The 14,550-nt window shown below is 31.7% G+C and overlaps 2 protein-coding genes across 2 annotated transcripts; both read left to right on the top strand.

The window, feature by feature from the left end:
• Positions 1–1,363: 1,363 nt before the first annotated feature.
• LOC125827702 (B-box zinc finger protein 21-like) lies at positions 1,364–2,741 on the top strand. The gene is made up of 3 exons (XM_049507029.1): positions 1,364–1,679; positions 1,773–2,183; positions 2,410–2,741. The coding sequence occupies exons 1-3, from the start codon at positions 1,494–1,496 to the stop codon at positions 2,713–2,715; spliced, it is 903 nt and encodes a 300-aa protein (XP_049362986.1). The 5' UTR covers positions 1,364–1,493; the 3' UTR covers positions 2,716–2,741.
• Positions 2,742–8,929: 6,188 nt separating this feature from the next.
• LOC125827669 (uncharacterized) lies at positions 8,930–14,206 on the top strand. Its single transcript, XM_049506986.1, has 5 exons — positions 8,930–9,461; positions 9,965–10,357; positions 11,842–12,432; positions 12,605–12,732; positions 13,697–14,206. Exons 1-5 carry the CDS (start codon positions 9,024–9,026, stop codon positions 13,698–13,700), a joined length of 1,554 nt encoding a protein of 517 aa, XP_049362943.1. The 5' UTR covers positions 8,930–9,023; the 3' UTR covers positions 13,701–14,206.
• The last annotated feature ends 344 nt before the right edge of the window (positions 14,207–14,550 follow it).

Here is a 14,550-nt window from a genome sequence, read left to right as displayed (position 1 = left end):
CTCGAAAATACCAAATTAAAAGTGATAGCAAGTGCATTTGAAAAAGGGTGTTTAATTGTACCAAAATACCCCGACATTTACTTTTCTAGAATGACTCATAATGAATATTGATTAATTAATTATATAGTTTATGGTTGTAACTGTGCTGCAACAGAAACCATTAGCATAAACCATTAGCTAGTAGCTAAGGAATCTACTAGCTAATTAAAGGGAGGATTAGATGTCATAAATCATAATTATTGGTCATTACTGTTTGGCTACTATTTCTCAAATCTCAAGCAAATTTATAAATTGTTTATACATAGTGGAGGGCTAAGAAATATTACTATCATAGCTTCTATAAATATCAAGGTAATATTCCTCAATATTTTTAAAAAGCTGAATATTACTATATTTTTGGATCGATTATTACAAGTTTGAATATTGAATGAGGTAGTTTGTTTTTAATATAGATTAAAATAAAAATTAACTGTTTTAATAATGACTTGAACGACCGTAGTTATTATAAAATTAAAAAATTTCTTGACCAATCAAACATGAGTTAGTTTTGGATGATGTTCAAAGTTTTGCAATACTGTAAAAAGATTATTTGACACGAAGAAAAATATTTTTTCTTAGAAAAACAAACTTCTTAATGAAAAAAAATAATAGAGAAAACAAGTTTCATAAGTGACATTTCAAGTTCATTGTTTCCTTTCCATCGATCCAACAATTTCAATCTCTACCACCCTCGAACTCCCACCCTTCCTATATAATATTTTACTAGATTATATATAAATATTGCATGACAAATTTTTTATTTACTTGCTAAACACTACAAAATAATAAAAAATCACTTACTTTCAACAAGATATTTTCTAAAAAAAACATTTTTCTATTTTATTTTTCTTTACTTACTAAACTCACAGTACACTTATTTTGAATACACAGAGGAGGAAAAAGAGTTCACATTTTGATAAAACAAAATCAACCTTTCTATTGTTGATGACACACCTGAGCCATTTTTTCTACAGCATACAATTATCACATTCAAGATTTGGAGATTCAATTATTTCTAATTATAGCACTATTCCATATAATATATATTTTTTATCTCAATTTAAATGATATTTTTTAATTTTTGAGATTTAAATAAATTTATTTTTTTTAGTAAATTTTTCATATATTTTTTTATATCTTTAATTATCAATTATTGTGACTTATAATATATTTTATATAATTTACAAATTGCATTTTAAAAAAATTGAAAATTTCATGCTAAATTATCAGTTAAGCTCAAACTATTTAACACTCAGAAAACGGAAAATGTCACTTAAATTGGGACGAAGAGTAATATATTATAATAATCCCCCTACCATTCTTCTCTCTCTTTACCAATTTTCAACGCACCCCACAGTCTTTTCTTTCTTATAAACTCTCCATTTCTGCACTTTTCTCTATTATCTTCTTCTTCAAAAAATTTTCTTCTTTTTATATATAATTTAATTAATCTAATGAAGATCCAGTGTGATGTGTGTAACAATAATGAAGCCTCTGTTTTTTGTGTTGCTGATGAAGCTGCTCTTTGTGATTCCTGTGATCATCGTGTTCATCATGCTAATAAACTAGCTAGCAAACATCAACGTTTCTCTCTTATTCAACCTTCACCTAAACAAATACCTATTTGCGATATTTGTCAGGTAAAGTAGTCAGAAGAGACGGATTCAGAATTTAAATTTAGAACTCTGAGTCATGAGTTTATTAATTTTTTTGGGTACTTATTAATTTTACAGGAAAGAAGGGCTTTTTTGTTTTGTCAACAAGACAGAGCAATTCTATGTAGAGAGTGTGATGTTTCAATACACAAAGTTAATCAACATACACAGAAACATAACAGATTTCTATTAACTGGTGTCAAAATTTCAGCGAATTCTTCGCTTTATACTTCATCAGAATCAGCATCAGCATCAGCAACTTCATCTAGTGCAAATCAAGATTCTGTTACAAATCTCAATAAGTCTCAAATTTGCACAAAAAAAACTTTGCCTGTTTCTGGTTCTGTTCCTCAAGAAGTGTCAGTGGCAGCTAATATTGGGGAAAATAGTTACACAAGTAGTATATCAGAGTACTTAGAGATGTTACCTGGATGGCATGTTGAAGAATTGCTGAATTCCTCTACAATTCCTACTAATGGTTTCTGTAAGGTTTGCATTTTGTGCTCATTTTCAATCTTATAACTAGTAAAATTATTGTCATGTGATCAACAGATCATTGATTCGAGCTGTGGAAATAGTCTTTTGTAGGCTATTGTACAATAGACCCTTGAGGTCCGGTCCTTTTCCACATAGCTGAAACTTAGTGCATCAGACTGTCCTTTTTATCGGTTGGTTATGAAATGCTATTATCTAATCTACTTTTTTTTTCTTGTAGATTGATGATAATGATGTGTTTCCGATTTGGGATACTGAAATTGAGAGCACAATGAATCCATTCTCACCAGAAAATATAGGTATTTGGGTCCCTCAAGCACCTCCACCTACTACTCCTCAGAAGAATCAGAACCAAGTTTTCCCTCAGAATATAAACTTTGGTGGACAAATTGAATTTAAGAACATGAAGGAAGTTACAAGTAACAAGTCAAGTAGAAAGTGGAGAGATGACAATTCTTTTGCTGTTCCACAAATCAGCCCATCATCATCTTCTATTTCCTTCAAAAGATCAAGAACTCTTTGGTAGTTGGATCCAATCATCTTTTTCTTTAATTCTCTAGTTTGATTTTTTTTTTCTATTTCTGTGGGTATTTTTTTATTTTTTTTTGCCTTTTCTTGATTTAGTTTGAGCAATAAAAAAAAGAAAAAAAAGAACACCCCATCTCCTCTTTTGTGCTCAATTAATACAACTTGGTTTTGTACTGTTCTTGGAATTATTGTTCTGGTGCAAGGGCCTCTTTTGCTTTGTAAATATCTATATTCCAATTTACAAAATGACCTTCTAGCACTTTTCAAAATTGATGTGTTACATCAGTGTTGGATGTCCATGAGATACAATAAGCAAGGATGAATATTGGAATGTGTAGTTGCTAGTCGAGACCAAATTGAGGTGTTAAGATATGTATTCTCAAAGTTAGAAGCCTTATTTGTCAGCTGAGACTAAATTTAAGTGTTTGTTTTATGTATTAATGCAAATCCTATTATGTTTTGTTTAATCCCATAAAACTCAGAGGTTTATGAATCAATGTTGGACACAATCACATGTTATGTCGTATTTCAACGAAAAAAATGATCTCTTATGATTAATTATAAGCTACAAAAATCTCGATTTCATGTGTTATATTTTATCGATCTCACTTGAAAATATATTTATAATGGACTATAAAACCTATCTCCACTATTTCATAGGACATTGATGAAATTCAATGTATGAATCAAAGAAGCGATAGTTAAGAAAGGCACTTAACTAAAGAACTTTTAGTTATCCCTTTTGGTCTGGGAATAACACCAACAAGAGGGTGACATTGCACTGCAAAGATGATTGTTATCAGATAGGAAGGCCAGACTGGCAAATTCTAATAGATATATTATTATATATAGCAGCCATGTAGGGGCTTGATATCTTGAAATTCAGTAATTATAAGTTAAAATTTGTTAGTCCAATACAACTTGCATGCCAATATTTTAAAGAGTTAGTTGGTATTTATTGTTGGTAGGAGGTGACATGTATTCTGCGGAATTAGTTGAGATTTGCGAAAGCTGGGTCGAATCAAGTAGTATCTAAATTCCAATCAAGAGTATTAAATTTGAACAAAATTTTACACAATTTAACAGACAAACAACAGTTATTGTAAGAAAAGTGGATGGCAAGATGGGGCCAAAAGTGACTCGTGATCAATCAATTTTCAAGAACTAAAAAATTTAGTGAAATAATGGACCAAAATGAATAGTAACGACCACCCTGAGGACTCCGACCAGACATTTGAAGTATGAAAAAAGCGGAGCCCAAATCACAATTGGCATAATTAGGACATATATAACAGTAGTGGTAGGGGAGGAGATAGGTAGGATTGACGAAAAATTACACTATTTATACAATGTTAAAATTATTTCCTACGTAATATATATAATACATATTACTTCTTCATATTTTGAACTCTTTAATGAAAATTTTGACTCCACCCCTTATAATACACTAACAGTTAGAAATAGAGAACAGATAGGGACCAAAAGCCAGCAAAAGTGCATCAAATGTTCAGCCAACATGGCCAAAACTTTATGGGGTAAACAAGAACATTTAAGGCTAGCTAGGCCACTAGTAAAGCCATCTCTATCAACAAGGGTTGTGGTGTAGTGGAAAGTACTCATTTATTCTTAACCAGAGGTCTCGGGTTCAAATCCTTCTAGGTATAGAGTAGCTATTGTCCCTCTAGATATGGAGTAGCTTTTGTTAGGGAGCATTTTACCCCTAATGTGGGTCTGGGACTTTCAACCGTGAATTTGAATTTAATCGGACTCCAAAAAAAAAAAAAAACCAGCTCTGAATGAAATACAAGTTGCTAGGACGATTCCAACTTGCATATTTCATTCTCAATTATATTATCATTGCCATGTCCCTATCCTTCTTGTTTGTCAAATATGGCAATCACTCTCACGTTATTAATAACCAGGATCCCCATCCACCCACCCAAAAAAATTAAAGAAGTTGTGGCTAAAAGGTCCAAAAAATTCTCCATAACATCCAAAATTGCTCAAGTCTATCTTCCGTTATACTTTCGGTCCATTTATCCTTTAGTCATTAGTCATTAATCATTACTTAGGTTTTTTCTCTATTGGACTCGATTTGTAATTGACTCAATTTTGTACCGCCCATTATTAGTATATATATAATCTTATTATTATTAATTATTATTATTCATTGTACGAATAAGTCGTGTCACTTATTTCAACTAGGAGTTAATTTCCCTCCCATATATACAAGACATGATATACCTACACATTGAGGACCACAATTCTTTCTACTTTTTTTATTTATTCGTCGGTGTCCGAAGCCCGCTTGAGAAACACAATTCTAAGCATATTTATTTTGTAAGTATGGTGAAACCACAGAAGGACGACCGTTTAGAGTCTATTTTGAAGATAATAGGTTTTCTCTATTGATTGCAATAGGAATTGGAATTTGCCAACTTCCACCTGAATATGCTATTTTATTCTTCATCCTTTTTTTCATTATATTTTTCCAGGTGGTGATTTATTACTTAGATATATAACGAAGGAAATCGATCGACAACATATACTAGTTAGCCAGAATGATAAAAAAGTGCTTACGCGATTGAAGGACAAGTATAGAAGTTTATTATCTTAGTTTGCACTTTTTCTTTGTATTTTTGCATTTTGAATCGTTATGTTGATTATAATTTTGGTGTTTTATAACATGTCACGTAGGGAGTACTATTTTAGCAAGGTTAATCTTGATTAATCTCTTCAATGTTTCTAATACCTTGCTACTAAGGGTGTGTTTGATAAAGGGGGACATTTTTAAGAAAATTATTTTTCATGTTTGATTGATCAAAAATTATAAAAAAATATTTTTTTTAAAAAATAATAAATTACTTAACAATTTTTGCTAGATCCCATCAAATAAAATTTCAGAAGGATACAACTTACAAGGATGGAATTGACGACAATTTTTTATTTTCGAAATTGCCAAGGCGAAAGTTATTCCTAATTATACAATAACTTCAAATTATCCATCAATCAAAATATGCACCAATTAAAACAGCATATAGGGTGGCTCTAAAGCCAACTTAGAATTTATTGGCCTATTAATAGACATATTAACAACAAAAGATGAGTCAAAATTATTTAATTTTACGAGTTTTAAATTTTAAAATGGCTACTTCAAGTGTTAATAACTAAGTTTTGAACTTATTATTCATACATATTTAATGAATTTATTAACATAAAATATATTATTTGAGCAAATGTTACTGAATTCATCCGAACCATAGCTGGGCTTCTAACTCCACCTCTATTAAACAATTATATACATTACTTTATATTAATAAATATATAAAAATTATAATATTAATCCTTAAATATATAGAGATATGGGGTGATTTTTCCGTCCAATTTTCAAATTTTGTGAGAATATAATCATTAATTCAGATATTGTTGGACTTCTAATATTTATTTATATATTGCTTAATCTTACCGATAAAATATGAACTAATTAATTGTAATCTAGTACTTATAATAATAATTTTTCATTGTAATCTAGTACTTATAATAATTTTTCTCTTACATTAAGTTTTAATCAACTCAAATATAATTTATTATTTACTATTAATCGTAGTGAACACTTTTTTTCTTTTAATATTAGTATATATCTCTATATATATAGTCTTTATTTTTCTTACGAAGAAGTCTGCTCCTATATATTTGCTAGGTTAGTTCTTCCTTTTAATTTGTGTTTATTTATATTAGAACATTACATATGTTTAAATAAACTACAAATTATAAGCTATAGGTTCAATGTGTTTTAGTTCACGTCAAACTAATATCTTTTGAACTTTAAGAGTTATTGGGACTTAAAATTGGCACTTGAGTAGGATTAGATTTTCTTGTAATTCGTGTTTGACAATTAAACTATTAATTTTAAAGTCTTAATAAATTTAATTTTGGTTAATTTTTTAAATTATTAAATATTAAAAAACTAGTAAATGACAATTTTGTGTATAGTTAATGGAGGGTAAGAGGTTCAAACAACATTTTCAAGGACTTTTAATATATATATAATAATAATAATAATAATAATAATAATAATAATAATAATAATAATAATAATAATTCTTTTTTTCATCATTCATATGAAGAAGTAGTGTTTTAACATGAGTCTTCTTGTATATTTTGATTTGTCACTTATTTAATTCAACTAGGACTTAATTTTTCTTTTATATATACTTGATATTTTCATAGAAGAGAAATACTATACCTATCCATCGACAAATCTAAGCATATATCTTTTTTTTTAAAGTATGGCAGAACAACGGAAGAAGGATAATTCTAAAGATTGTGAGGAAATTGTTCAGTCGTATGATAATTTCAATGATCGTGAGGAAATTGTACATAATGCATATGATAATTCTGAAAATCGTGAGAAAAATCACCATCGCTTTGTTTTGAGGACCATAGTTTTGGGCTTAACCCTTGCAATATCGGTAGGAATTCCCGGTCATCCAACTAAATATGATATTTTGTTATCCTTCCCTTTTTTCTTTACATTTTTATATGATCTTGTTTTATTATTTAGAAGTAGATAATTTTAAAGATCGTGAGTAAATTATACATGCGTATGATAATTTCAAAGATTGTCAGGAAACTGTACATGCGTATGATAATTTCAAGGATCGACAACATCTCCTTTTTGGCTAGTCCAGAATAATGAGAAGTGTTTACTCTGTTGAAGGACAATTATAGAAGTTTAGTTATTTAGTTTGCGCTTTTCTTTATATTTTTACTTTTTTTTTTGTTTGGTTGTTTAATTATAATAATAATATAAGTATTGTCACTTCTCAATTCCTTGTGTTCTTGGCCGATCTCTTCCATATTTCTGAGACCTTGATGAACATTTTATTAAAAAAATGTCAGTTGAAATTTTTAAAAAGTATTTTGGTTAATAATTAAATTGTTTAAAACTTTGGAATATAACCTTCTTAATAAAAATAGGAAAAACAGATTTTACAAATATCGTTCTACACATTAATTATATTCTTCCCATCCTATTTTATTAGGCTTGCAATATTTAACCATTAATTAGGTACTATCTTCAATTACTTCTAGTTTTATGCTCAACTCGGATTAATTTCTTTGTAATCAAATTTTTAATATCTTGATTGATCTACCGCATAGATTCTACGCAAACAAACTTGTTAATATTATGATTAGTGAGTGAAAATTTAACCTCTATGTGTGATTTTTTAAAAAGCTAATCGATTGCAAAATTATTTGGTATTTAATTTTCCAATGAGGTTAGTAAAGGAGAACCAAGATAGAAAATATAAATGCGAATACGAATGCTAATCAATCAAATTAACCTGAAAAATAGCGACAAGTTCAAGTCTTCTAGATAAGCACAAATTAAAGGGCAACTAATTATACTCTATACTTTCATAATTAATTGCTTTTATTATTATTATTATTATTATTTATATAATAATATATACACATAGTTATAAGTACATGTATCTGCTATGATTGCTTTGTTTATGTATCTCAGAACCAAGGCTTTGTCCATGTATCACAGAACTAATAAAGTGAAAGCTTATGTAGCTGACCAACTGAGCTATTAAAATTTTCTCATAAAACAATATCAAAAGATAGTTTGTATAATAATTTTGAATCAGAGTTCTACCAATTAGAATAGACTCTTTAGGTAAAAATAAATAAAATAAAAAAACAATATATCTTATGTTTGAATGTGGAGAAAAAATAAAGAAAGAAGATTAGATTTTAAAAAATCAGGTTATTTAAATTATTTTTATGATACAGACCTAGTTTATTACTGCCTTTTAATTCAATTTATTTCGTATTAAAAAAGAGTAGGATTTTAGGAGTATCAAAATGGGCCATCAGTGGGCTTACAAGTTGTTTGGATGTAAAAAATTTGGGCCTATGATACCTTGAGCTGTGTTCGGCACAAGGATTTTGATGTGGTTTGAATTAAATTGTCACATAAACCACTACATACAACACAAATATCATGTAAAATATTAAATATATATGTTTATTTGTTTAATTTTATACTAATTTAAGTATTTTGTGTAGAATTAAAATTAAAAGTGATAAATGCTAACCGATGTTAAGTCAAAGAACATATTTACATTTTATTTAATTATATAATAATTATTTTAGAAATTATTAATTATGAACGTATTTGAAGAAACAGGTTTTAGGGTTTTAGCATACATATAACTTCTTCTACATACAGAAACTAGCTAAAATCGAGTTTCAGAAAACACTATCTGTGCCGGCGATTGCTTTTTTTCGATAACAATGGGGAAGAAAAAGTTCATCGACAAAAAGAAATCAGCTACTTTTCAGTTATTCGCCTGTGATTCATCGGATCCGGCTTACGAATCCGGGTCCTCCGGCGCCGACAGAGTGTTCGTCAGAGTTGACAACAATACATCCTACTCAGTCGACGCCTTTCACTCCGCCGATCAAATTAACCCAGATGACCCGAATTCGATTTACGCTGATGCTCCGGAAGATGAAGAGGAGTACAATGGGTGGGCAGCCGGGTATTCGGGTACCGGAAATCAAACTGTGCTGTTACCTGATGATGTTAGAAAGGAGATATTGGAGCTAGGGTTTCCTGATGATGGGTATAATTACTTACATCACTTGAGGGAGATTAAGAATACTGGTGGAGGCTCTGCTTATTATGAGAATCCTAAAGCTAAGTTTAATGAGCTTCCTCGTGATGTTAAGGTTTGTTAATTCTATGAATTTTTGTATTGTATTTACTTTTTCTGCCTAAAAATGTTAGCTTTGGTTGAATTAGTATTATTCTATGTCATAATTATATAGAATTAGCATTATTTGTTTTTGTATATGAGTTTCAATGGAGTAACGCTAAGGATTAATATTTAGTCAACCCCAACGTGTTTGAACTGAGGTCTAATTGTTGTAGATTTTTAGTTGTATTATATGGAAGTAGTATTAGGATTTCAGCTTTGGTTGAATTAGTATAGTGATACAATCAACTATGCCTCAATTCCCTTTTAGTTGGCGGTGTATACAAATCCTTTTTGAGTATAATTCATCATTATGATTACGTTGGTTCAGTATTTTATTTTGGATTTGGTGAAGTATATGTTCTTGTCAGTATACTTATTGAAAGAAAGGGAAAACAAAGAATTGATTAATAATTTTTAAAGACAGTAGCTTTGTGGCATATCTTTTCTAGTTAACAAATTTATGGTTTTGGTTAGGCATATGATGCTTCAAGAGTTGCGGTAGCAAAAGTGGATGATGATTCCAATGAGAAATATGTATACAATGTGGCAGCCAAGACGGTAGGGGTAAGAGTTCAGAAGGCAGTGGATCCTGAAGTTGCTGCTTTGCTAGATGACAGTGATTTGTCACGTTTTGGGTCTGATGAGGAGGATTTAGAGTTGGAAGAAGATTTTGTTATCACGGCAAACCTACCCGATGAGGCAGATACTGTGGAACTTGACAAGAATTTAAGCTTGCTAGAGAGATCAGACGTTGACAAACTAGGAAGCAATGATACGGCTGGACATGTGCAGAGAAATGAGGCCAAATTTGCGACTATTGAAGAGAAGCCAAGAGCACGCCGCCCTCTGGATGAACAGTTTGATATGGTAAGCCGTTTGTTCTCCTATATTTTCTTTTCTTTTTGTTCAAATCTATAGTTTTCTTCACGGGAACTTTTACAAGCCCGATGACAACTTAAGAGAGAGAAAAATTACTTCCCCCCAAAAAAAGAAAAGAAGAGGCTAAAGTGACCATAAGTGTGCTATAAGAGGACATCAGCCCATGTTAAATGAATTGGTCTAATTTGCCTTTTTTCCGGTAATGTGGTTCCAGTCCATTTGGTGCTCACCTCAATCAACTCATTGAAATATTTTCTAATTTCTACCTCACACTTGTCGAGCTCAAGTTTTCCTTCTAAAAGAAAATGTTTCTATCTTGCAACTAGCACAGGTATTTGGTAGCTCTTCCCTTGTCTTAGGTAGATGGGGTTTACCTAGTCATAGTTTGGGAGGCTGAGGAGCATTGTAGAATAGTGGAGGTGTGCGCAAGTTTCTATCTTTGATAGATAGGCCACCCCATTAGGTCTGAATTTGCAGCATCTGCTCTAAAAATATTTTTCCAAGACATTGTTTCTTTTTGAAGTTCTTTTTCTCCTGGTGCTTTGCTCAATAATAGAGGCAATCTAAGCCACCTTTTGCGTGTCTTACAGTGCTAATTGCTTGTAAGATCTATTACTATCCTTTATCAGTGTCAACTGATACAACTTCAGATACATGTACAAATGGCATGTTTTCAGCTGAAATTGAGTTGAAATATTCTTTTTTTGATAAGGCAAAGGTTAGCAGAGAATGGAATTATTTGAGTCTTTGTGTTTATAAGTATTAAGTATTTCCACTAAAGCTCTTATCTTTTCCCTGAAAATGACTTCTAAGTAGTACATACATTTAGGTTTTGAACTATTATTATCCAATAGATTATATGGATTTTCATGCTGTTTATCTTTGCTTAATCTATTGTTTTTCAGCAAGCTGTTAGACTCATTCCTCGAGCTTTTTGTTCTGATGACTGGTTTCATACCATGGTTGCATCATCATTGGGCTTGAAAAAAATTAATAGTTGTTATGGGCTGAAAGAGGAAATATTTTGTCTTGCATGATTGAATGAAGCCATAAGCATGTGTTAATTTGTATGTTTAGGTTTATTTTTTATTTTCAGTTCTAAATTGCTTCTTGGTTTTAGGGTAATTGCATAAGCTTATAATGTGTATAGTAATTTGATTAATATGTATTTTTGTAGTATTTTCTGCAGTGTTTGCTTTTTTAGGTTGTTAATTTGTATGATGTTTCCTTGTTTAGATTTTGAGTGTACTTGTCTTTAGGTAGAAGAATAAGATAGTCTGCTTATAGTAGCTCTCCTTGTAAATTTAACACTACTCTCGAGAATTGTTAAGTCTCTTGTAAGTTTTTTATTCACTAGACTCTAGAGAGTTGATAATTTTACATTTGTTATTGTTTCTTCATGATTAAGATAATGTCCGTTCTTCTTTATTGATATTTTTGATTGATAGTTGTCTTGCATCTCATCTTCTCAGCTTGAACTTGAAGAGTATGGATCTGATACCGAAGAAGAATATGATGGTGATATGATTGAGGAAAATGAATGTCACGAATCCCTTGCAGAAAAGCTTAATCATGCATTTAAGGAGTGTGCCATTGATGGCTTGGAACTCAATAATTATGGACCAGATAATGCGGAATTGCTTGAACCTGAAGCTGATGTCATAAACCGGTGCAGAGAATATGCAGAGAAGTATGAAAATGAAGGTCCAGAGGAAGAAGCAGCTATTTTTGATGAAAGCAGCAGTGACTCAGAAGTATGGGATTGTGAAACTATAGTGTCAACGTATTCAAATCTTGATAACCACCCTGGAAAAATTGTAGCTCCTGAAGCGAGGAGAAAAAAGTTGCTCCCTGCTATTTCTGAAGCTTCGCCTATAATATCCCTCAAAGGAAAAGCAAATCTTCCTGTAGACTATTTGCCTAGCAAGGGAAAGCATGCCTTGCTAAAGGAAGATAAGAAAAAGCAAGGTTCAGAAAAGGAGGGAAAGGACAACTCAATGAAGGAGCAGCTCAAAAGAAAGCAACATGGTCAAGAGTCAAAGGAGGAAAAGAAAGAAAGAAAGGTCAATGGTTTTGTATATCAATATTTTTTATTGTGGAATTGTATTGCTCGATATCTCTCTCCTTTGCTGAGCTTGTTTTACTTTACCTAGTCCTTTTGGTTTTATTTTTTCTTCTCAATCGTACATAAAACATCTGATATAATATTTTAACATTGAGGTTCTACCTTTTCAGGCTGCTGTGAAGGAAGAACGGCGTGAGGCGCGCCGTATGAAAAAAGAAACGAAGGAGCTATACAAGTGTGAAGCACAGCGTGCCCAGAAGGTTGCTGCTTTTACCGGTCCATCTGCCATACATCTCATGTGAGTATCCCTTCAGAATTTGTGTCAAAATCTGGCAACATATACCTGCCTTTGTAGTTTTGTAAGTCTGAATTCAGGGAGAAGTCATGTGTCTCCATGGTTTTGCAAGTCTGATGGAAAAGTGAGTAAGTTGCTAGGGCGTTGGATGAAGTTTTGGTTGGATGCTTGGTGCTTTGTTCAGCTTTGCCTTAGGGGGTGCAATCACTAGAGTCCCATGTCCTATTCATAGACAATTTCTTCCTTCTTTCTCCCATTAAATTCCAACGTCTTTCTAATCAATTTCTTCTACGTCATCGTTGCTGAAATTATATCTTTCTGATAGAAAAATTGCTGTCTTTGAGTTAATGTTCACAACCCCTTGTATCAGGCTTATATTTTTGAAATTTTGTTTGGTGTTAAGCTCATTGTTTTTTCCCCAATTGCAAAGAGGTGTTCCGCAGGCTAGTTCAAGAACTCTAAATACTCTTGCTCCCACGTTTACTGGTTCTAAGCTAGAGAAACTTTAATTCACTACAGCATTGCAGTTCCTCTGTCAACAAACCAAAAAACCATGAAGTTTGAAATGCTTGGTTAATGTTAAGAACCATGAAAACCAGATCTTCATTAAAAAGAACCATGAAAACCAGACACCATTAACTCTAGGCGCTTTTGACATGTAACCTGACAACTAGCTAGATGGTAATATTTAAAGAAGATTTTGTCTACGGTCTAGCAATCCAAATCCAATTCTCAACTAGCAATCCATTATATTATGTCTTAATGGCTATTTTCTTGCCCCTTTAACTCAAAGCAATAATTAAACAAGAAGGTACTGAATGTAGTTTTTTGTTGGCTTCGAAATTCAAAATTTGCTGATGGTAATTTACTTATGAAATATCTGGTTGTGTTTCGCATTTAACAGTGGAGTAGCTTCTGGTTTGAAAAGAAAACTGATAGAATCTTCGGTCTGTTTATTTTCTCACAGGTGACATTATTTTGGTTGTGTACTTTAAAGTCAAAGCCTTTGCAGCTGTAGTTGATCCTCTATTGCACCCAAAATGGGAGCTTTTGGTTGACACGTTCTTCAATTATCAAGACGATGTTCGAAAGCTTTTCTACTCTTAGATGGTATATAAATACATGATAGATCCTCAAAACAGTTCTCAGCTACATAACGTATGTGCATGGTTAAGCAGAGTTGCAATTTTGATGAAAATTTACGGTTTAATTGGTGGAATATGCAGACTTCTGGACATTCTATGTAGCCCTTTTACAGTTTGTGATGTTATTGGAGTTTTAACAGTTGGCAAAATTCACGTCCTGCATTTAAATCTAAATTGTGTTTCATTCCTGTTAAGTTTATCATTGTGGTCTGTGGATTGGAATTGAATTCTTGGAGTTCTCTGTTCTCCTGGTGCTCAGCTATATCTGCAATATGCTTGAATCTTTTTCTGTTGTGATGGACAGACAATTTGTTCATAAGCTAATATTCACCATAAACTTGTCTGCATTTATTTGGTATCATTACAAAGTGCGAAATCTGAATCAAGCAGATAACAACTCTTACTTACATCATTACCTCATATCATATACTTTGCTTTATAGCCATAATAAGGTGACATAAATGTAAGTGTACCTAAACGGTGATTGCTGCTACTGAATACTTGTACGAATTAGAGACTAATAACTGTGTTTGGATCACTTTGCCTTGTGCTCCTCCGTATTATGGCCTCTCCCATGAGGAATAGGAGCTGGGTCACCTCTGCCGAAGTATGGTGCTGGACTCAAGAAACCATAATCTTGGAAGTGTTGTTCTGTCTGAAATTGATATGTGATGTC

The sequence above is a fragment of the Solanum verrucosum genome, unplaced genomic scaffold (genome assembly GCF_900185275.1).
Source record: "Solanum verrucosum unplaced genomic scaffold, falcon-dt-bn FXZP01000064.1, whole genome shotgun sequence".
NCBI classification, from domain to species: Eukaryota; Viridiplantae; Streptophyta; class Magnoliopsida; order Solanales; family Solanaceae; genus Solanum; species Solanum verrucosum.
The sequence above is the reverse complement of the archived record's forward strand: the minus strand, read 5'-3'. Positions and strand labels throughout refer to the sequence as shown.

Excerpts from the sequence above, each read along its gene's own strand:
- LOC125827702 (XM_049507029.1), top strand. The coding sequence starts at position 1,494 with ATGAAGATCCAGTGTGATGTGTGTAACAATAATGAAGCCTCTGTTTTT. Across the intron at positions 1,680-1,772 it reads CTATTTGCGATATTTGTCAG|GAAAGAAGGGCTTTTTTGTT; the intron begins GTAAAGTAGTCA and ends TTAATTTTACAG. Across the intron at positions 2,184-2,409 it reads CTACTAATGGTTTCTGTAAG|ATTGATGATAATGATGTGTT; the intron begins GTTTGCATTTTG and ends TTTTTCTTGTAG.
- LOC125827669 (XM_049506986.1), top strand. The coding sequence starts at position 9,024 with ATGGGGAAGAAAAAGTTCATCGACAAAAAGAAATCAGCTACTTTTCAG. Across the intron at positions 10,358-11,841 it reads TGGATGAACAGTTTGATATG|CTTGAACTTGAAGAGTATGG; the intron begins GTAAGCCGTTTG and ends TCATCTTCTCAG. Across the intron at positions 12,433-12,604 it reads AGGAAAAGAAAGAAAGAAAG|GCTGCTGTGAAGGAAGAACG; the intron begins GTCAATGGTTTT and ends CTACCTTTTCAG.